We start from the raw sequence: 23,196 nt of genomic DNA, 5'->3' as shown, positions 1-23,196 counted from the left end.
ATAAAACCCCAGATAGATTAGAAACCAAATAATGTCTCGCCATGTAGGTATTTGACCTACAGTGTGTATGACTAACGAGTGAAGCCAAAACAGAGATTTAGTCAAAGACGGCGTTAGCATCTTGTTTTAGACCGACTCAAATGGCACCAGTGCACAAGCACTGCTGGCACCAGCGCTTGTATTCATACTAAACTGGGCTCTGCCATTGTTTACATTACTTTAATGGTCCATGGCTGGTCCTCGTGGTATAAATAGCTGCCAGTTGTGTTTGGACATTACAAAGCAGTGGAATTAAACTGGTTGCCCTGAGCACTTTGAAAAGTAAACGATAAAATCCACAAACTCAATTAAGTCAGCTTAGCAGCGGAAGGTGTTCAGAGTCAGTAAATGTTCATCATTATCTGCTTTTAGGTTCCCTCATTTTGACATGAAAGATGGTTGAAAGCTTTCTATTGTTGTTATTGAGATTTCATGTTATGTACAGAAAATATCTGCAGTCAGTTCTTTCTGTGTCATGTAGTTGATGTGCATGTCTTAATATGGTGACTGTTATTTATTTAAATGTATTTTTCCTAAAAATTTTTTTACACATATCAGCCTGCAGATGTGATGAAAGGACTACAGCTGGCTGTGAAATGGGTTCTGGAAGGTGTATCTGCAAGCCACAGTTTGCTGGAGAAAGCTGCAGTCGCTGTGCTGATGGATACTATTACTACCCTGACTGCATTCGTAAGTTTAGTTTTGCTTAAACACACCACATGCTGGATCTGAATTTGATTCATTATGGATCGGAAAATAAAGAAATGGGCAGTTGGAACACATAAACATGCTAAACATATTATTCTGTAGTATCAAGCTTCTAAGTCATGGCATGAATCACAGTGAGATAACTTTAAGTAAAAGCAGAGTGAAGACTTTCTGATGTGTTTTTTTTAGCCTTGGTTGACAGGGAAAACTGCACTGCGTGCTCAGTGTGTCAATTTAAACACATTCAGGTGAAAATTAACCCATCCTCTGATTGCTGGAATTGGTTTGTGTTCACCTCTTTTACTCTTTCATGCTTGAGTTTGTCAGTTTTCATCCTGAAGGAAGGTTTTGTCGAGATGGAAAGCTTATTTAAAAACAAATAATCCTTTAATCCTGCAGGGCTACACGTGGGGCAATGTATGCACTTGCTTCAGTATCTCAAATACCATATCTGTATCTAAATAAATAGATACAGATATTAAACGTGCAAAGAGAATTTCCCCGTGTTATCTCATTCATCTGATCTGGATCCAGACTCAGAAGTCTGTAAGGGTGTTGAGATAAGCCACCCAGTCAGTCATCTTTCATCTGTTTAAGTAATTTAGTTTGTTCATTCAGTGTTTTTTCTTTGTATGACTGACATCTGTCTTTTACAGCATTAATGTTCTGTGTTCCTGGAATTTTTTGTAGGGAGACATTCATAATTCTGTTTTAAAAACCAAACAGATCTGTAGCCTGTAGACCTGCCTGGAGTCTATTGTTTGTTATGTCTTTAACTTACATTTCATTTGCATTTAATTAGTGAAAGATTTATGACTCTCAGTTATTAAAACAAGGTCTCTTATGTCCTGCCTGCTAGCAAATACAAACTAGACTAAACAGGAGGCTGTCTGGGATTCAAGAGAGGCTTCTCTGCGGTTTTGTGCCACTGTATGAAAAGTGTGCAACTTCTTGAAGGTGAACATTTAGAATAAGACTTTTTAACATTTGCTTTTAAAGACCACTGTGGCTATAACTGACAATTACAGCGCACTGGTAACTTTGAAAACATGGTGTAACAGTAGCACATGTACATAAAGTTAGCAAAATGCATCAAGCTTGTGTGTTACACAAAAGTATTTCCATCCATTCATCATCTATACACCACTTAATCCTCATTAGGGATGTGGGGGAGCTGGAGTCTATCTCAGCTGACTTAGGGTGAAGGCAGGGGTCACCTGGACAGGTTGTCAGTCAATCACATGGCTACATATACAGGCGAACAGTCACACTCACATTACCAGTCAATCTGACCATGTTTAAGGACTGTGGGAAGAAGCCAGAGTACCTGGTGAAAACTCATGCATGCACAGGGAGAACATGTAAACTTTATGCACCAAACCACTGTGCACCCTCACTTTTTATTTGATTATCTAAAGTTTTGTGACACTAGCTAGCTTTAGCCACCTTGAGATTATGGTCATGGTCACCAACACACCAGGTGCAGCACAACTCTGAATGTGCAGACTCCGAAGCCTTTTAAAGGCAGTTTAACAGCCTCATTGAAGTTAGATTAGAGGACAGATGTCACTTTTAAGTATGTATGATAAACAGGGGCAGCAGTCTGTCCAGTGGTAACAAAATCAGCCCTCCAGCGCCTGTGAAACTCAGTAATGAACAGATTTTATTTGTCAGATCTGCTGTTTTTATATTCCTTCACTAAGTTGATTTCAATTCTTGCGCTAAAAGCAATTCTTCTCTGCAATAAATAAAACTGACACCTGAGGTTTCACTTACTCACACTTTCATCTCTGGAGGTCTTAATTTTGTGCCTCTCTTTTGCAATCAGGGTATCCAGTGAACCCGACGACCACCAAATCCCCTGCAGGTCCAATTGTAGGTGAGTTCAGTAAACACAATTTTGCAACATGTCATATCACAGCTTAGTTTGACAGACATTTCTTAAACAATCGTTTAAAATGTTATTGCAATCTCTTGTACTTTTCCCCCCTCTCTGTATAGTACCCACTGCCTGCCCTCCAGGTTATTTCGGCTCTCCCAGCTGTCAGCGTGAGTGTGGTTAGACCTGATATGCTGTTTTCATGTCTGAGCTATGTTAACCGCTGTTAATGCCTCGTCTCATTTGCATTGGCTGTATCTACAAAAACTCTGTTGATACTGTGTCCTTTGAAAAGCCTCTTTACAGGGCAGTTATTGGCTTTTTTGTCACGAGAGTCACATTTATTTGCAAGACACTAGGCTGTTAAGAGGGACTGTAGAGGACTATGTAAGGTGCCACTCAGTCTGATTTGGTCTTCTGTAGAGATAAAGGTTCACAAACATATGGTGGAGGTCAGATGAGTGAAGGCTTAATGTATATAAATGTTAGATCATGTTTCTAGACCTTGTGAAACCTGGCGAATATTATGTTTGGGTTTATTGGGATGGGAAAATACTGATGTAATGCAAAAAACATGCACAGAAACAGAAGATGACATCCAATTGTTCAGCATAACATCTCTACGTCTCAACTTTTCTTTTCCGTCAGTGGGGATTTAAGTTCAACTGGTCTCTGTCCTCTCATGACTACAATAGTCATTTGGGACTGTTCAGTGTGAACTTGCCAGTCTAATATTAGGCCTCTGCTCTACATTCCCTTTTCTGGTTTCCTTCATGCTGGGAAACTCATTATTAGTAATATGGCATTTCTATTAAAATGAAGACCTTCAGCCCTTGCATTTTTCTGTAATCTGATTTGGTTGGAAATGCAAACAGAAAACAACTTTCCATTTACTCCAGGGCTTGTCTTTCATCCAGTGAACTGACTGTGAAGGATTTTCATCAGCAGCCTTTCAAAAGCTGATTTTAATGTTTGGGAACTGCTCAGAGGCAAGGAAAACTGTGGCAGTGTTTCTGGTGAATGTCCTGTCTTAGTGCCAAGTCCATTCACATACCAATACCAGGCGAGGCTTGGCAAGACATGGGCACCAGTGTGGCTTTAATACAAAAGTATAAATCATTCTTTGTTGTCACGGTAAAGGAAAGAAAAGGCTCCGACTCATTTATAAGCAGACTTAATAGTTCATCAGGGTTACTCATTTGAATTTCTATCAGTTTGGATTTAATTTGTTTGCTTTAATTGTTAAAATAAACATTTCCAATGTGTTTGTGCACAGCGTGTATTTGTGACTACAGAGGGACAGCGTACGGGGTGTGTGATGCTTCAGGACGCTGCCTGTGCCGTCAGAATGTGGAAGGGGAACGATGTGACCGCTGTCGACCTGGATACCACTCCTTCCCAAATTGCCAAGGTGAGAGAGAATCGCCCCGCACACGAACATTCACCCCTCACAGACTGGAAAATATACAAACTTGTACTAAGGTTACGAGAAATGACGAAAAACTGTTGCAATACAGACATAAACAAAGGCAACAAACCAGAGAAGTAAGTACATTTTCACATGCCAGTATGACCAATGGAGGTATTTTGAACTAACTGTGGGGTTGGTGGGCAAAGAATTGGAACAGTTTGTCCAGTAAGCTTGTGCTGTATTGTTTCTCAAAAGTGTCCTTTTGTCTGCATGGACCAGCATGCAGTAGTTTCTGAAATAAGTACACTTTGAAAAGAAAAGGCCTTTTTTTCCCGCCAATTTAAAGTCTGACTTTAGTCTTTAAACCGTAGATGTTCCTGTGAAGCTCAGACAAGTCAATGTAATTTTAACAATTACCTAAATTACGGTAATCTGATAGAATCCCCATGTTTAAAAAATTTATTTGAAAGTATATAGTGTATGTTGTATTATTATGAAGTTATTTCTTATCTGCTGATGTTGCAAATCATTTCACGTTCATATTTCTACATTAGACTTGTGCAACCCTTTTATTTAAATTTTGAGGAATCAAGTACTTCTATAACAGCAAAATAAACTATAATCATTTCCTCCTTCCCTCAGCGTGTTTCTGTGATGGCTCTGGTGTAGCTGACAGAGTGTGCAGTCCAAACGGTCAGTGTATTTGCCTCCCCAACTACGGTGGACGGGAGTGTGATGAATGTGCACCAGGCTACTATGGATACCCAGACTGTGCTGGTGAGCAGGTTGAGCCCTCTTACGTCCACAAGTGTAACTAAGATAGATAAACCAGTTGGTTGCATGTGACCCCTGCTGACCTGAGTGCTGGTGGAAAAAAAACGTCGCTTCTGGCTTCACTTGGATCTTCTGTGCCCTCTTCTCATGACTCTGAAGCAAACAAACCCATTCTCCCACAGCATCCTGTAAATTTGTCATCTGCATAGACTTTCCTAATGCAATCTGCACGACACAACGTTTCTCAGAGAGCTGAAATATGTGATATATATATATATGCAGTTTTTCCTTGTATGGAATCATATTCCCAATAATAGACAACTGGGAGTCACTTCAGGAAATCTAATTCTTAAAATAGAAAAGCTCATCTCAAAACCAAGCTTACAGAGGAGCATTTATATAGCATTAAACTGTTTATCTGGTGCTTTTTTATTGCTCTTTTTATGATTGTGCTGTGTTTACTGATGCTTTACTAGCCTCTTTTAATGTTTTGTCTGATGTTTTGTGTATGTTATTGTATTGTAAAGCACCTTGTAACTCCAGTTTTACTGTAAAGTGTGACAGAAAATGGCTTTTTTTTTTCTTCTTGATAATATTATTAAAGTGTTTTTCATATCAGAAGTTCTTATTTCCATTTGTTTGCTATCTCCAGCTTGCCAGTGTTCACAGGAAGGCTCATATGGCACAATATGCAACCCAGTATCTGGTCAGTGCCTGTGTCTGCCAGGTGTGGTGGGCCAGCAGTGTGACCGTTGTGCATCTGGAAACAGGTTCCCCCAGTGTTCAGGTAACCACATCGGACACCATCACACTTTTTAAAAAGTGTCATGTTCAGACAGAAGCAGGCAGAAGCTGCAGTTAGATCAAAACCAATAACGTTGAATGTGATGTGTCCTTTTGGTAGAATTCAGTAACATTCTGAAGTTCTCAAAGATTTGATGATATTTTCTGTGTTGATGTAAAATATATGACTATTTTTGTACCATTTGATTAAAATGTATTTATTTAAAAAAAAGAAACTTTTGTTTATTATGTGTTCTTTTTGCTTTTCCAGCTGCCATCAGTGCGTGCAATACAGCAGGAACTGAGATCTCAGATCCTCAAACAGTAAGCCACTCTTTAATAAACGGTTATTTTGTATCTATTATATCCCCACCTAGATCATGTTTTAGTGGTCTTGATAACGAGAGGAGTTACAGTCTAAATCCAGGGCTGGGTGTGGATTTACAGAGTAACAATCATTTACTGATAACACTGCTGAACGTCATCCAGCTTTTCCCAGGAAGTGTTTTTCCCATGACACGTAAAGGTAATTAATAAAGGAAAAGAGACTTCCTTCCATTTTGAAGAATAAAAACAACAACACGGAGTAACGCTCAGCTATTTCATGTTTCTGGGAAGTCACTTTCTACCTTATATTTGGAACGTAAACAATGTTTGAAAGAAAGAAATAGAAACTGCCAATTTCCAGTCATCCAGAAAACCTGTACAATATGCAGGCACTTGCGACTGATTTGATCTGGTAAACAAATATAAGCAGGCTTCAGCAGAGGCTAGCAGTCACAACAATTCAGAGTCCTTATCTGTTGTTTCAGGGCTCCTGCAGCTGCCTTCCAAATGTAGAGGGAACTGTTTGCGACAGGTGTAAACCTCTCTACTGGAATCTAGCTACAGACAACCCTCGTGGCTGTATAGGTAAGTAAATATAAATAAAATAAGACAACTTTACTGACTTAATTTGTAAAGAAGTTAAAGAAATAGCTGGCCTCCTGTCAGCCAAAAGTGCCTCGGTTTCATTTTTTCCTTCTAATTCTGATCACTGACCAATTTCTTCTCCAGAATATTAAATTGCCAGTAGCAAGCTGACAAGGTTCTGATATGGGTCTTGGCCTCTTTTACCCAGTGGATATGTCAACATACCCCTGTCATCAAGGTCGGATCTGCCTTCCTGTCCCTCAGGCGGAAAATGAAGAATAACACAGCACACAAGCAAATTCCTGTTAACTGCTCACAGTGTGAGATTTCATGCTGTGACCACACAGTAATAAGTATCCGGTGGCATGTTAGAAACAGTGCCTCTGGATTTGTTCCACTTCCAAGCTTACAAAAGCCTATCTCCATCTAAATCAACCGAAAATCCTCAGTATTAGAATAATAATTTGGATCCCAATATAGAGCCAGTGGGAGAACAGTTCCAGGCTTTGTCCAGATATCTGTCTTATGTTACAGTTCTGCTCTGTTGGAAGAATGTTATCACTACTGCACTGCCTGAAGACACAAGAACAGAGGGAAAGTGCTTTTAACATCCCAAGAATGCTGTTGGTTGAGAGTGGCCGGACATTAAGGGATTTTTTTTTATGTTACTGGGCTGATCACAAGCTGTGGCTGAAAAACTCCTCTGGACCTTTGATGTACAGATCGCTCAAAGATTGGAGAGGTTTTTGTTGTGATTCACTGTTAGAAAATCTGTAATCAGAGTCTATTCACTACAGATCCTCTGTTACATTTTCTTAACCTTGCTCCTCTCTGTCCTTCTCTCTCATCACAGAGTGTCGGTGTGATCTGAAAGGGACTCTGAGTGGTGTTGGAGAATGTGAACAGGTGAATATTTTTACCTCTGGTGATTTTACACATCTAGAAACCAACCGGTGTTGTATCAATGTCAACAGTTAGAGAGTTTTGGCTGCTTAACTAGACTTTTCAAATATTGCTTTTCTCTTGATTGCCTGTTTGTGTAGAAAAGCGGACAGTGTCACTGTAAGCCTAATGCATGTGGACATGCATGTGACACCTGCAAGGATGGATACTTTCTGCTGCAGAAAAAGAACTATTTTGGTTGTCAAGGTAATATATTCTTCTGTACCAAAATTCCATCATTACCTTACTTAGATATTACAACAGATGAGCAAACTCATTATTTTTTTAAATGATTTTGACTATACAGTGAGAAAGGCTCAGTACAAAGGCTTATGCATGAAGCTGCACGAGTTGAAAATGTAAAATTAGAGCTCACCAGTTTTGAATATAAATGTACACTACAGTTCATAAGTTTAAGGTCACCTCGGCAATTTCATGTTTTCCATGAAAACTCATACTTTTATTCATGTGCTAACATAATTGCACAAGGGTTTTCTAATCATCAATTAGCCTTTCAACACGATTAGCTAAGACAATGTAGCATTAGAACACAGGAGTGATGGTTGCTGGAAATGTTCCTCTGTACCCCTATGGAGATATTCCATTAAAAATCAGCTGTTTCCATCTAGAGTAGTCATTTACAGTCATTTTAAAGGGGCAGACAAAATAAGACTTGTCTTCCTTCTGCTCCCTTTCATTCTAGTTTGGAGACTGTTTTCATTTACATAAAACATTTTTTTTATTTTACAAATGAATGAAATAAAGAAGGGGGCTGCACAGTAGAATAGTGGTTAGCACTTTTGCCTTGCAGTAAGAAGATCCCCGGTTCAAATCCCGGGGTGGACCTGGGATCTTTCTGCATGGAGTTTGCATGTTCTCCCTGTGCATGCGTGGGTTTTCTCCGGGGACTCCGGCTTCCTCCCACAGTCCAAAAATATGCTGAGGTTAATTGGTTACTCTAATTTGCCCGTAGGTGTGAATGTGAGTGTGATTGTCTGTCTGTATATGTAGCCCTGAGACAGACTGCCGACCTGTCCAGGGTGTCCCCTGCCTTTGCCCGAGTCAGCTGGGATAGGCTCCAGCACCCCCTGCAACCCTAGTGAGGATAAAGCGGTGTATAGAGAATGGATGGATGGATGAAATGAAGAAGAAATGAATGAAATGAAAAATTTACCACTTTAACACTGTCTAGACTGTATTTCTGATTCATTTAATGTTATCTTCATGCTTTTCTTACTGCTATTATCTAACTGCTTTTCTTACAAAAATAAGGACATTTCTAAGTGGCCCGAAACTTTTGAATGGTAGTGTACATCCACGACATTCAAGCCCAACAAGTTAACACAATGCTGATTTGACCAATCAGCACCAGGTGAATTGTTCTGTATTTCGCAGTATGCAGGAGTTTCACATCTCATGTCTGACATTTCCACGCTAGTGCACCGGTAATGAGATTAGTTGAAGAGGAAAGCAATTACTGTGTGGACTACAGAAACTAGGAGCATTTTGGCAGAAAAACATAGGAAGGGACAAGGAGAAGTTTCTGATGCTCGAAAATACAGTGACTAGGCACTTTGAGGAAGGACTCTCACCCCCATAAATATTCCACTCTGTACGTTTAATCTGACTTTTGATCCTTCTTTATGTGGATGGTACTGCTGTTGAGAACTATTATGATGACTGAAAAATTTGGAAATAAGTACTCGTCTTTACCAGTGATAACTTTAAATTTGATAACTCTGTGATGGAAGCTGCTGAAAATATATTTGTATCTTGGTAAAGTATTTAATGACAAAAAAAATATGTTTTTTTAAATGATCAAGCTGCAGATAGACCAGGCCAGGAAGACACTTTACAGTATCTTAACTAGAACTGTTTGACAATAGAACTGCAAAGGTTTGTTGTGTACTTATGGGAATTAATTGATTTTCAAAGTACAAGGTTAATTTGTTTATTATTCATTTATTTAACTATCTGGAACACGCGGCTGTATAATAAAATGTTAGTTGCAGTCTCTTTATGCCACTCACAAAATAACAATATGAGTTTTTATTTTCCTCTCTTTCCTCCTCACACAGGTTGCCAGTGTGACGTAGGTGGTGCCATTGGGATGGGATGCGATGAGGTGTCGGGACAATGTCAGTGTCGGAAGAATGTAATTGGCCGGAAATGCACAGAGTAAGACATGGCTCATTTATGTCGCAAAGCATTAAGATTAAAATGAATAAAATACATCCTTTAACTTTTTTCTCCATCTCTCATTAGGCCAGCACCAAGCTACTACTTTCCCACTCTGCACCAGATGAAGTTTGAAGTGGAGGATGGCACCACACCAAATGCCAGACCTGTACGCTTTGGTTACAGCCCCCAGGAGTTCCCCGATTTCAGCTGGAGAGGCTACGCTGTAATGTCTCCTGCACAGGTTTGACTCTTTATGTTAGTACTTTAATATACTCAATACAGAGTTGTGATCACTGACGGTTATTTTTGTGGACTATCTGCGAATTTAGTAACCTCCAAATTTCTCTTTTCAGTTCACTCTGATACCACTATGACTCTTTTGCTTTTGCCACTGCACAAATGATCCTCCTTGAAGCACACAGCCTCCGATTATTTCAGTGCTGGTGTGTGAATGTGCGCACAAGCTGTCTTAGAACTAACACTCTCTCTCTTCAGCCAGAGGTGATCCTAATGCTTACCCATGACTTTCCTGGACCTTTCCATATTGTATTGCGCTACTCCACCCCCCAACATAAGGGGAGAGCGCGAGTGAGAGCGTGGATCTTGGTGGTGGACGAAGCTGACTTTCAGTCGTGCTGTGACTGTAAGTGAAGGGTCTGCTTTGCTTTGGCTATAATTTACTTTCTTCGCCTTGCTTGCTGCCTTGACGATTAACCCGCTCTATTTGCTTCGCCTCTCTGCCCACGTGACATGATTTTTCACCTTTCTCTTAACCTTCATCGTCTACTTAAACCCGTGCCATTGTGTTCAGCTGTATGTCACTGTCCTCCCTGCAGAGTGAAGTCAGAGTAACAGTGCATGTTGATCCGAAAGACGGGAGGCAGCACATATTCCGTGTGGTTATGCGGTTCATTAACCCCAGCAGCAGCAGTGTGACTGGTAGCATCAAGGCTACCAGTAACAGAGGCACTGCAGGTAAGGCTGCCTCTGACACCGAATCAGCTCTTTCACCATCAAACTGTCAAACCTAATCCATCATTAAAGCAAACTTTTCCTTCATGACATTAATATGTAAGCTGGTGCATGGTCTTAGTGCTCGTAGACTCCTTCAGTGAGTGTGTCCCACTATGACCATCTGTGCTTGGTGCTCTGCAGGGTCAGATCAGAGCAAAGAAGTAATATTCCCTCCCAGTCCCTCCCCATCCTTCCTCACTGTCCCAGGAGAGGGCTTCGCTGAGCCCTTTACATTGACCCCTGGGAAATGGCTCATTCACATAAAGGCAGAGGGGGTTCTCTTGGTGAGTTTATAGGAAGACCCCGGAAAGAAGTTGTGAAAAGTTGAAAAAGGAAGAATTAGTCTTCTCTTGTGTAAATTCTCATTTTTCTATGTGTCATTTGTTATAGAGGAAACTGTAAAAGTGCAACAGACTGAAAACTGACATGCGCATTGTCACTCTCCTTGATCAGGACTATTTAGTGCTGCTGCCCCGAGATTACTATGAGGCACCGCTGCTGCAAGAAAAGATCACTGAGCCCTGCACATACTTACCCACCTCAAACACGGATGCAAAGTAAAATGCTCTTTTTAGTATTTTTGATCCATATTTTTTGCTTTATGTATAATTTGTTGGTCAACTGTAATCCCTTATGTTGTCTCAGCTGTCTCTTGTATAAGCACATCGCTCTGGATGGATTCAGCTCTGCACTGGGCACACAGGGAAAATTCACCAACCGAAGTGGGCGCAGGAAAAGGCAGGCTCGAGTGCGCCGTCCCACCCCAGATCACCCTGAAATGGCTGCTCTCAATGGAAGACAGGTTCGGTATAAACAAATCACTGTTAAGGTATAACCTTTTTGCACGCTGAGCTATAAAACAGATTGAGGTCATCAGGCAATGTTCCATCAGCTGTTCCAAAGTCCAAAATAAAACCATGTGATTGAACTTTTAGTTTCAGAAGTAATAGACTTGAATTACTTTCCAGATAGCTAAAGATAAATCTGTAAATGAGTACTTTAGCATGAAATTATACAATGATGTTGTATCAATTACTTTTTACCTCCCTTAATTTGGTGGCTATTTTCTGGGAGCTCAGTTTCATTATCTTAAAATCCCTAAAAGTCTTCTTTAAAATGTATATTCTGTATCCTGTAGTCGCAGCTCCAACTCAGCCTGCGTGTGCCTCGTCCTGGCCCATACGCTCTTGTTCTGGAGTATGCCAGCGAGGTGGATGCTGTCCAGAATGTCAACATACTCATCAGTGGCCAGTCAGGGGGCCAGATCCCTGCCAGGGCCAACATTTACAGTTGTGCCCTTAGGTGAGATTTGCTGCTTCAGCTTTCACACAGCTTTTACCTTATGTGAAAATAATAATGCCCTGGAGCCAGCAAATTGTGGTATGTGCTTGTTTTTCTCATGCAGCAATTTGTGCCGGAGTGTGGCTGTGGACAGCAGAAATCAGGTGGCAGTGCTGGAGTTTACTCATAGAGCAGAAGTTCTTCTGCAAACCTCCACTACATCATTCCTTCTGGTGAGGGGAAATGTTTCCACAGGATTATTATAACTCCTCAAAATCTAGGCAGCAGCATGAGATTTAATGCAAATTTGACTCTCTCTGTAGTATAAAGTGTACGCAGTGCCTGCAGAGGAGTTCTCCACTGAGTATGTAGAGCCCAAGGTGATGTGTGTCTCTACTCATGGTCGCTTCACCGAGGACAGGTAAGTGTTTACACTGCAGTTTAGGAACTGCTAGATGCTAGACTGCATGCTTGTGTTGCATAGTTGTTTTGGAAAACAGAGACATACAGCTGTTTTCCAGGTGTAACTGCATGCATTCCTCCAACTGATCAAGGTCACTTACCTGAGGCTGAACTCAGGGTCAAGCTCTGCGTTTTGTCACTCTGTCATCTAAATCTACTGTCACTCTACAACCTAATGACCAGGTTAAATGTTACACTTTTTACAGCTGTCAATGTGCGGCTCTGTCATTTACTTTATAGCTCAACCTGAACAATGTAGGAGAAAGGGGAAGTATGTCAACAAATAAGTAGTTGGAACCGACTTGGCAGAAAATCTCAATCTTTTAGTTAAGGTTATGGTTATTATACAGTGTGCTGCATATGCCCCCCAGATATTGTGGCTGTAGATGAAACGTCATGGCAGTTGGCCTAATGACCAAATTTTCAATTTTACAGGGGGTGCTATGGAGCAATTTTGCCCCACATGCGCAACTCCCATAAAATATCGAATTTTTCGCCAGTCCTGATGTGCATGCAAAATTTGACGCGTTTTGGGGTATGTTTAGGACGCCAAAATGGAGTTGAAAAGACGGGAAAAGAGTGAAGAAGAAGAAAAAGAAACCCAAGAGTTTCAGTCGGGTCCTTCGGCACCGTCGGTGCTCGGACCCTAATAGTGCAGTAAAATGTGTTTGCTTTTGAGCCTCTAAAGTGTTAACTGTTGCAAATAAGAGGTTTGATTTTGATGTACCGTTTGTTCAAATACTTTATGACTCATTGTGTATCTCACCAAACTATGCTTCCATATTAACAGAATATTAAGGCTTCTCTTTAAAGTAGCAACTAGAAGTCTAAATAGCCTAAATATTTGTGTACAAATTTAGTTGTTAAATCTGGAAAGTCAAAGTCAAAGAAAATTTCACCAAGAGAGAAATGCAGGTTTAAAGGATTTAAAGTAAATTTGAATTAGGAAGATGAAGCATCCGCAACCTAAATAGTGAGCCTGTAAAGCTATTATACCTTAGAATTATGTTGTTTTTTGCACACTGATGCAATACAGTGTGATGGTCGAAACATTTTAGGGTTTTTAAAAGGATCATTAAAGATGAATGCTGTTGGTCATGATCTCTGACTTGCTTTGCTTAAAGTCACTTTAAGCTTTTAACTTTTAACCACCATGAAAGCACTGTAAGTAAAAATACCTTGTTGCTGTTCAATGCTTCTAGTCGGCACTGTGTTCTGAGGCAGTTCGATAAACCCACCTCAGCCTGGATTCTGTATGCGGCCCGTGACGGACAGCTGTTGTCCACGCCGGCTGCTGCTCTCCAACAAAGAGAGAATGAGGACTGGAGACGGAGACGACAGTCTGGCTTGTTCCCTGTCCGTGAACCTCAAAGTGATGGGACTCTGCTTAAATTCCCTCAGGTATCAGTGTGAAAACTACACTCTGCTCTTCCTCAACTTGTTAGATCATTTGAGCTATTCTGGAGCTGACCCTGCTGCTTTGTGCTCCAGACATTCTGTGCACCCTGTCATCACAGTCATTTACACTGTCACCCTGGCTGGTTGACACTTTATCAAGTTTTGTCCTCACTTTTTTTTCAGACGGGGATCAATTTCACTCCCAAGGTGCCCCTCCCAGGCAGATATGTGGTTGTGGTCCATTACCGCCAGCCTGAACATACCTCATTCCCTGTGGAAGTGCGAGTAAATGCGGGACGTGAATGGAAGGGTGAGTGCGTGGGAGGAAATGGACTCATTCATGTCTGATCAAATTGAATTAAAAGGGTTATTGGCTCTCATTGGATATTATGTGTTAACCTTGGCAGTAACTGTAAAATCCATCTCAGTGAGGTTGCAATTTTCCCTAATAGCAAATAAAGACCATCAAAGATGTGGACCAACTGCCCTAAATAACTTTAAAATGGAGATGGATTATTGTGCAGCACGCTATTCTCCTCTGTCCTTTGTTTTCTTAACGTTATAAATACCTTTTCTTACAGGTTCGATAAATGCAACATTCTGCCCTGCAGTCTCAGGCTGCAGAATGGTAGTCATTGCTGATGGACGCATTGCCCTTGACTTGGACAACAATTCCTGGCAGCCACCCACCATCTCTGTGACTGTGCCACCTACGAAGACTCTAATCCTGGTCAGTGTTTTTTAATTGTCTCAAACACTGCCTTCAGGCAAATGAGAGAAAATTGGAAAAATAACAGACACATTTATTAGATGTACTTCTGTAAAGTCTTAAGATTTAGGAAGTCTGTGTTTTGTATAAGAGTTTAGCAAGCTGACGTCCTCTCTCCTCAGTGTTATGCCATATCCCCAACAACAACAATGAAGGGACTGTGTTCTACCTGGCAGCCCCTTACAGCTTTATAAAAGCTAAGCTTCCAGCTTGTATGAGGCAGGGGGGGCAGGATGGGTTTCGCTTGTGTGCTGTTCAGCATGCCTTACTTTTCCTTTTACAGATAAGATCAAACAAGAAAATATAGCAAAATCCCTTAAAATCCTTAGTTTTATCACTCTGTGAATCATTACAAGATAGCTCAGACCCAACCAAACAGGAACTGTTGTATGAGATTGTGTGTGTTTATCACTTGATATGTGTGTGTCTTGTGTAGGATTATATCTTGTTGGTTCCTGATAACATTTACACCCCAGAGCTCTTGAAAGAGAAGCCACTGGATAAATCTGCAGCTTTCATTCAACAATGCAGAGGAGAGGGGTTCTATATTGAGTAGGTATCCACCATGCAATACAAACTAAATAGTATATGTAATAATATTGTATTCTATTATGTGCTATGAATTTTTTCCTGAATGATATTTTCTTAGCAGTGCCAGTTTGATATTTCTACAGTTTGTTCAGTACAGCAGATGCTTTTGGAAATGGTGCCCTCTAGCTGTTCTGATCCAGTATAAAACCACATCTGTATTGAAAAGATTTCCTTTAATCTTTTTAGCCCCAGGACTTCTTCCCAGTTCTGCAGAGACTCAGCCCGCTCTCTTGTAGCATCTTATAATGACGGAGCTCTGCCTTGCAACTGTGACAAGTCGGGTTCCACAGGGGCCGTCTGTGATCCAGCTGGAGGACAGTGTCCCTGCAGGCAACATGTCATCGGGCGGCAGTGCACAAAATGTGCCACAGGATACTATGGATTTCCCTACTGCAGACGTAAGTGAATATTTGACTTGAGTGAGCCTGTGAGAATGCCCTACAGGATATTGCTCAAGAGAATAAAAATATACACACACAAGCCACATAAATCTTTGCAAAACTTTTTCTTCTTAAATCAGCATTTGCTCCCTTTAGCTTCACCTCAGAATTAAACCTCCTCTTCTTTCTGTAGCATGTGAATGCGGCCGTCGGCTGTGTGATGAAGTGACAGGACGCTGTATCTGCCCTCCTCAGACTGTCAGACCGGCCTGTGATGTGTGTCAGAGTCAGACTTTCAGCTACCACCCTTTACTGGGCTGTGAGAACTGTGAATGCTCTCCAAATGGCATAAACGTAAATGCCGGATCACAGTGTGACTACGTTACTGGACAGTGCAGGTGGGTTGAAACCAACATGGAGACAAAGAGTTTATCATCTATTAGTGGCAGCTAGTTAATTTTTTCAGGATAACACTTTTTGTGTATTAGAAATATAGAAATGTAAGAAGAAGAAGAAAAAACTGATATGCATACATTCAAAATGCATAGAAAGTACCATCTACTGGACATTAAGAAAGGCCAGCCTCCAAGACTTATCTTTTAAGCATCAACCCTGTGCGTTTGTTAAAATATTTCAATCTGTACACGCTATGGAAGTAACAAATTAAATGGTCTCTTTTTATATTTGTTATACCCAGTTGTTGTTTATCTTTAGATTTGCCAAACAGTTGAGATGTCACTCTATGATTAATGTTGCTCAAATTCATTAATGCTTAATAATATAATCTCTTAATTCTTCTTAATTGCATGATTGTGTAATTTCTCCATTGAACAGCTGTGCAAGTAATGGCTGTCCCTTGCCAATACCAATCTTTCATGCACTAATTCTCCAATGAGGATAACAGCTGGAACGCGAGGCCTGAATTTTCAAATGGTGACAATGAAACATGACGCCAAACCACTAGATGGAATAGACGAGGTGTTAGTTCACAGCCAAGTTCAGATTTTAGAAGTGCAAGTTTTAGGTTAGGCATCTGGTCAATCCCAGATTAGTTGTGCAACACGACAAGAAGCCTGAACGTACAAGCCAGACTCCTGCAGAACTATCTTCAGCGACAAAACTGACAGATGACACGACCCCCACTCAGTCTTGAGTGACGTTGATTTCCACGTCATCTGAGGAGACTATTATAAAGCCTTGATTTCTTTGTGTTAGCAGGCTTGACAAAACCTAAAACCACAGTATCACCATGGTGACTATCAACTTTGTCTAAACCCTGGTTTCCCAGATCTGTTCACATTTCTATAAAAGGGGATGTTTAATGTGTCATTTGACTCAGCAAATGGACCAATATAACACACTGTTAAGAATATAAAAAATATATTACAGCAAAAAGCTCTGTTAGTGTAAATAAGGCATGAGAGGAATGATGCCAAAAAATATTATTTGTATGCTTTGATATATTTATTGTAACATTCAATGCACTTCAAGTGCTTGCTAGCCATTTTTAATGTGACACCTGCACATTAGAGCTCATAATACATTTAAACATGATAATTTAAAAAAAAAAAAAAAAAAAGCCCGTTTAGGTCTGACACTGTTAGAGATACACTACCTTTCAAAACTTTGGGGTCATTTAAAAATGTCCTTATTTTTGACAGAAAATTATTTTTTTAATGAAAATAACATTAAATTAATAAACAATAATCTAGACATTGTTAATGTACTAAATGACTATTCTAGCTGATTTTAATGGAATATCTACATAGGAGTACAGAGGAACATTTCCAGCAACCATCACTCCTGTGTTCTAATGCTACATTGTGTTAGCTAATGGTGTTGAAAGGATAATTGATGATTATAAAAACCCTTATGTAATTATGTTAGCACATGAATAAAAGTGTGAGTTTTCATGGAAAACATGTAATTGTCTGGGTGACTCCAAACTTTTAGATGGTAGTGTACATTGAAATCAATTTAGTTTTTGGCCAAATAAAATTAAATTCATGTAATTAATTGAGTATTCTCTATAACAAATATTAAAAGGACAATCAGTTTTCTAGTTTGTGTTCATATATTCGCAGTTCAGTATTGTAAGATGGGACTTGTCTGCAAATTAGGACCAAAGATGAAAACTTATTGACATTTTCTGCATAACTAACTCAGTGTATGTAGGTTTCCATGGCAAGACGAGACATGCAGTCTGTGCTACTGTAGCTGCTCGGCTTCATTAAGTGGCATTACTAATGCACAGCTCCACAGGTTTGTACACATAATGTATTTCCACATCTGGGAATATTTATTGCACATAGAGGACATCACCGGCTGATTTAAATCTGAAACTCTGAACAGAAGTTAGCTGCACAGCATAAGTTACAAAGATGATCCATTCAGGTTAAAAAACATTTGTACCACTGAAAACTCTGGCTTTAGGCTCAACATACCTCACTGCAAACATTCATCTCGCTTTGTTGTACACCCCTCTGGTCATTGTGGGATTACACAAAGAGACAGAAGCGTCTGAGGCAGAGAAATTGTGACAGATTCTCCAAAATGCTTGAAGCAACGTACCTGCCAAGTATTTTGAAAAACTGTGTAAAAAATACACGTAGGACATTGAGGTATTGGTTGTTTTAAAGGCAAAAGGTGGTTACAAATAAATTAGAAGTTGATGTAGTTTTTCTTCTGTTAACGTAATGCACTTTTTTGTGAACATCATTAATAAATAGCAACTGTTCATGACCTTATTTTTAAAGTTTGTGCAGCTGCCTTTTAATACCTAAACTTTGCACACTACTGTATATTTTCAGAGATAATGGGATGGATGAGCAAATGCCATTATTTAAAATGTATCTGTCAACCTGTTCAAACACTGTTTCAGTTTTTATTGCAAATCTTCAGTGACAAAAATAATGTGTGTCTATTTTCACACAGTTGCAAGCCGAGGATTGGAGGGCGGCAGTGTGATCGCTGTGCTGCAGGTTATTATCGCTTCCCTGACTGTGTGCCTTGTGACTGCAATCAAGGTGGCGTTACATCCAATGTGTGCGACCCAGATACAGGCAGGTGTCTTTGCAAGGTGAGTGAAGTTCATCACATTTCAGTCCTGTTTTCAACTCCTCACTACACATTTGTCTCTGTCTTTTCTTGGCCTAACTTCTTTATCATTGCTGACATGTTTTTAGAGAAATGTGGCTGGCATCAGGTGTGATACTTGTCGGGAAGGTTCCTTCTATTTTGACCCCTCCAACCCTCGTGGGTGTACCGGCTGCTTCTGCTTCGGAGCCACTGACCAGTGTCAGAGCTCCAGCAAACGCAGGGGGAAGGTGCGTTTGCTTTTCATGCCCCTGCAGGCCTATGAATGCCTTTGGAAATTGTATGCCTGCTGAGCTTCCTTGCTGGTAGATGTCATTTGTTTGGTGAAAGCTGCACATGTGGGTGTTGCTCAGGAAAACAACCTACAAGGTTTATAGCAGAGCACATCATACCATGCAATGGTAAATTTACTGGCATCTGGGGATATTTATAATTTAAGTATTCAGAGATTTTGTTGGTAATATTTTGATGGTAATGTCTCTAAATTTACTGCATGAACTCATGGAGTCATTCACTTATGTGTTGTGAATAGTCCTAACTTCATTCTTGATGACATTATCAAGTCTTGCTGCACTGATCTTCATCTTAATTAGTACTTGGTCTGTTGATAATTCACTAACACTTCTGTCAAAAAAATATTTGGAATAACTCCAAATATAACTACATTCACCCTTGCGTATACCCTGTTATTAGTTTGTGGAGATGCGAGGCTGGCGTTTGGAAAGCCCCGACAAGGAGGAGGTTGTCTCTGTTCTGAACTCTGCCAGTAACACAGTGGTTGCAGATATCCAGGAGCTTCCTGCTACAGTTCAAACGCTACACTGGGTGGCACCATCGTCCTACCTGGGAAACCGGGTGAGTGCCTGCAGCGAGGAAACATCATGGAAATGAGAAAGCTGTTGTCAGAACATGTGTATTGGTGTGTGAATATAGAAACAGATTCTGATCACATTATTTTTATAGTCATTTCATTGAAAAAAAATTCAGAAAATTAAAGTTTTTACTCACTAGTATAATTAAGCCCTGAGAATGTAACTAAACTTCTTATTCACCATTGTTTTCACTTGGAAATAAAAATAAATATTAGTTTTCATATTCACTTTTTGGTTTAGTTCATGACTGCCTCACTTGCCATTGTTGTTCAAAATCCCCGCTTTAGAGTAGAGTATTGTAATTGACATTCAGGTGTTTATTTTTTTGTTGTTGTTGTAGTTTTGCACCTTCCTGATATTTTTTCACTTAGATTTTATTCACTCACATTGTATGCCTTTTGCTTTTATGGATTCTGTTTGGAAATGTTAATGTGTCTAAATTCTTATTGTTGTTATTATTTGGGAAAAAATGAGGTAAAATGCTGTTTTAGCTGATGAAAGTAATAACATGAAGTAATACTTTCTGACTGAAAAATCCCCAGCGTGAATTAATTCAGAATTGTTCTTTAAGCTATTTCACTAGACCCAACAGTCTCTTCCACTTAAATAAGACAGCTTTGGTCTTCCTTGTTTTCTTGTAGGTTTCTTCTTATGGTGGTTTCCTGACCTACCAGTCCAAGTCTTTTGGGATTCCCAGCGAGGGGATGACTCTGATGGACAGAAGACCCGATGTTGTGCTGACTGTATGTAGTGCTACTAGTTTTTCCACTCTTACAACTTTTACTTTGCTCAGTAATAGAAACACAGCTTATTCATCCATTTCATTATTTCCTCCTAGGGCAAGGATATGACCCTGGTCTACATGTCTCCACAAGTTCCACTTCCAGACAAGCTTTTTCAGGGTAGAGTTCAGCTCTTGGAGGTAAAATAAACAGTTTGTCGATTTTATGTACAATTTAAAGCATCATTAGGCTGTGATTTTAAATAAACCACAACGTATGAAAGTGCTGAAAGGCGCTGAACAACTCACTGATTTTGTTTCTTGGACCCTTACTGCTTGGTTTTTTGGCTCTCTGGCTGTTAAATTATAAGATATGTCTGCTTGATGTTTAGGTTTTGAACTGAAATATCTAAAATAGAAGGGGTTCATCCTCTGGCTAGTGCCGGTGTGAAAATTAACAGCGATCTGTCATTAAATTTCATTATTTCTACGTTTCAGAGATTTATTTTGTCTTCACAGTGCTGAGAAATATGAGTGTTTGATGTCCTGTTGTGTAATGAAATGTTAACTTTAATTAGAGTCCCCCTGCCCTGCTGATTTCTCAGGATTAATCCTCAACCTTTCTGTTATTGGCAGGGAAACTGGCGGCATGCTGGCACCAACAGGCCCGTGTCCAGAGAGGAGCTGATGATGGTCTTGGCCGGTCTGGTGGGCCTGAGGATCCGCGCCCTGTACTTTACTCAGAGCCAGCGACTCAGCCTGGGGGAGGTGGGCTTAGAGGAGGCTACAACCTCGGGAACTGGAGGTTCTGGAAACACTGTGGAGGACTGTTCCTGCCCCTCTGAGTACACCGGAGACTCCTGTGAGGTGAGAAGTTCAAAAACCATACAGTGTATAAAATGCTTGTATAAAAATATTGCCAATCTTGTATCCTCCTGAATAAAATTAAATCAGATTCTACTTTTCCATTGATGCTAAAAGGTTATCAACCCAACATAAGTACAAATAAAACTTGGGTAATCTTGTCTTTAGACAAAAATTTGAAAGGAGTCTGGTTTTACTGACTCTTCAATTCAGGAAGTAAAGAATCTCCATTGTCGGTATAGAGAGAGAATGTGGAAAACAAACAGAAAAAGATGGTGAAAAGGTGGAGAGATTAGGAGCTTTTTGTCAGGCTTGAGAAGCAAATGATATAATAAGTAAGGTGGGGCAATGTGCTGATTTAAACGGCATCTTGACATCTTTGAAGAGCTGGACCTCCTCATAGTTTTAGGGTGTCCTGACATGCCTGAGCCAAGCACCACACCCTTCTCCTAGTGTAAAAAATGCATCAGGTGACGTGTAAAATGTGGCCCACACTGGAAAATACCACTGGGCGAGATGTGCAGCCAAATTATGTAGCCTCAGGCTGGGATATGTCGTACATTCATGCAGATATAATATTAGCGATGAGACAGCTATAATCACTGGCATGATTACAGCTCACAGGAGCGTAGTACAAACAACCATGATGTAGTTGCTAAGGAAGAGCTTCACTTGAATTCTTTGTATCCTGGGAATGGAGCTGACTTGATCTATTTTTTTAATGCAGTGTTTGTGCTTTTAAATATCAATTTAAAAGCACAAACATTGAGCTTTTAAATAAAAGCAGTTGTGAACACAGAACCAAATTTACAATGTGGACAGGGTAGCAGAGAGCAGACATTGTCTATATATTGTTGGAGAACTGCAGTAATGTATAATAACACACTCATTTTTAAACTCATTTTATTATTTGTGGCTGTGCCGTTGCCATAGATCTACCTACCTGTGTTAGTAAGCAACCACCTGATTGGGTGTGTTTAAAGGAAGTTCATTTTATGTGCCTGGAGGCGGTATGACAAGGCGCCTCACCTTGACACATTAGGTGTGGTACTTGGAAACATATTGTTACTCATAAACCTGAGGGTGTTCACCTCACTGCACCGACAGTATGTCCACACCCAGCTGTGCTTGTTGTCTGAGGAGTGTGATTCAGGAGTGAGTTTTTCGTCTGTGTTGTCTGAGGATGTCTGACTTTCCTCTCAGTCATATCTGCTTGCACAAACTCTAATATAAACCACACACGTATACAGATTAAAGCGGAATGTTAATACACTGTTGAATATCCACTTGCTTTTTCAAGTGAAGACTTAGTCGCCTCACAATATCAGCTGAAAGTAAACACAGCAGCATTTACAATATTGTGATTTTCCTTAATTCTCTTGAGACAGTTGATTTGCTGTGCATGAATACTCACTCTTGCCCCCAAATTTGAGTGTTTGAGTGTGTCTTAAAACATTCCGTGTGTGTTCATGTGTGTGTATGAGAGCAGGAAAAGGACAGAGAACATGTAAACACATGCATGTGTGTGCCTGCATACACTCATGCTGATCCAGGAGACTGACTCAGGTGAATGGGGTGTGTCCTCTTTGTGTCTGGGTGTGTGAGTGTGAGCATGTGAGTTTAAGAGGCTGAGGCAAGGGAGAGTGGAACATTATTTCACACAGACTAAGCGTTAGGAATGCTCGATACATGCATGGATAGACACTGGTGTAGAGGGGTCCTCTTACAGGCCCTGATATGTTGGACTTTGATTGGACTTTGCTGCGCTGGCCACAGGCCCTACAGGAGGGGAGAGAGACCCCGCAGGCATCATGACAGATGGGCTCAGAGGATACAGTATCCTTCGCTTCATGACCAGGGAACTCAAAGGATAGAGTATCCGTCAGTAAATGACCAAGACAACCGATGGTTACGCTACCCCTCAGTGAATGACAGAGGACAGACAGTTCAATATCCTTCTGTTAACGACAATGCCAGTTCTCAGATTCAGGTAAAAATCTGTGAAAGTGTCGTGTATCTTGTTGTTGAAAGAATGTTATTTTACCTTTGCTGTGGGTTTTATCAGTAAGTGTCAAGTGTGGATTGTTGGGGACTTACAGACTCTTATCTCTAAACGCAA

General features: G+C 40.3%; 1 protein-coding gene across 1 annotated transcript in view; it reads left to right on the top strand.

Moving 5' to 3' along the window:
* Window positions 1–23,196, top strand: part of LOC110957020 (laminin subunit alpha-3) — a 56,361-nt gene that overhangs the window by 16,110 nt on the left and 17,055 nt on the right. The window contains 31 exon segments of the mRNA XM_022202839.2: window positions 598–729; window positions 2,576–2,626; window positions 2,749–2,796; window positions 3,903–4,037; window positions 4,680–4,814; window positions 5,464–5,598; window positions 5,866–5,918; window positions 6,407–6,506; window positions 7,360–7,412; window positions 7,550–7,655; window positions 9,527–9,626; window positions 9,714–9,870; window positions 10,466–10,604; window positions 10,785–10,927; window positions 11,097–11,200; window positions 11,289–11,445; window positions 11,782–11,945; window positions 12,049–12,157; window positions 12,248–12,345; window positions 13,589–13,787; window positions 13,968–14,094; window positions 14,366–14,514; window positions 14,990–15,105; window positions 15,331–15,542; window positions 15,718–15,922; window positions 18,459–18,603; window positions 18,710–18,850; window positions 19,314–19,475; window positions 20,134–20,235; window positions 20,331–20,414; window positions 20,850–21,080. Coding sequence (XP_022058531.2) covers window positions 598–729; window positions 2,576–2,626; window positions 2,749–2,796; window positions 3,903–4,037; window positions 4,680–4,814; window positions 5,464–5,598; window positions 5,866–5,918; window positions 6,407–6,506; window positions 7,360–7,412; window positions 7,550–7,655; window positions 9,527–9,626; window positions 9,714–9,870; window positions 10,466–10,604; window positions 10,785–10,927; window positions 11,097–11,200; window positions 11,289–11,445; window positions 11,782–11,945; window positions 12,049–12,157; window positions 12,248–12,345; window positions 13,589–13,787; window positions 13,968–14,094; window positions 14,366–14,514; window positions 14,990–15,105; window positions 15,331–15,542; window positions 15,718–15,922; window positions 18,459–18,603; window positions 18,710–18,850; window positions 19,314–19,475; window positions 20,134–20,235; window positions 20,331–20,414; window positions 20,850–21,080 — 3,992 coding nt within the window.

The sequence above is a fragment of the Acanthochromis polyacanthus genome, chromosome 9 (genome assembly GCF_021347895.1).
Source record: "Acanthochromis polyacanthus isolate Apoly-LR-REF ecotype Palm Island chromosome 9, KAUST_Apoly_ChrSc, whole genome shotgun sequence".
In the NCBI taxonomy this organism is placed as follows: Eukaryota; Metazoa; Chordata; class Actinopteri; family Pomacentridae; genus Acanthochromis; species Acanthochromis polyacanthus.
Note: the sequence above shows the minus strand (reverse complement) of the source record. Positions and strands in the feature narration are given on the sequence as shown.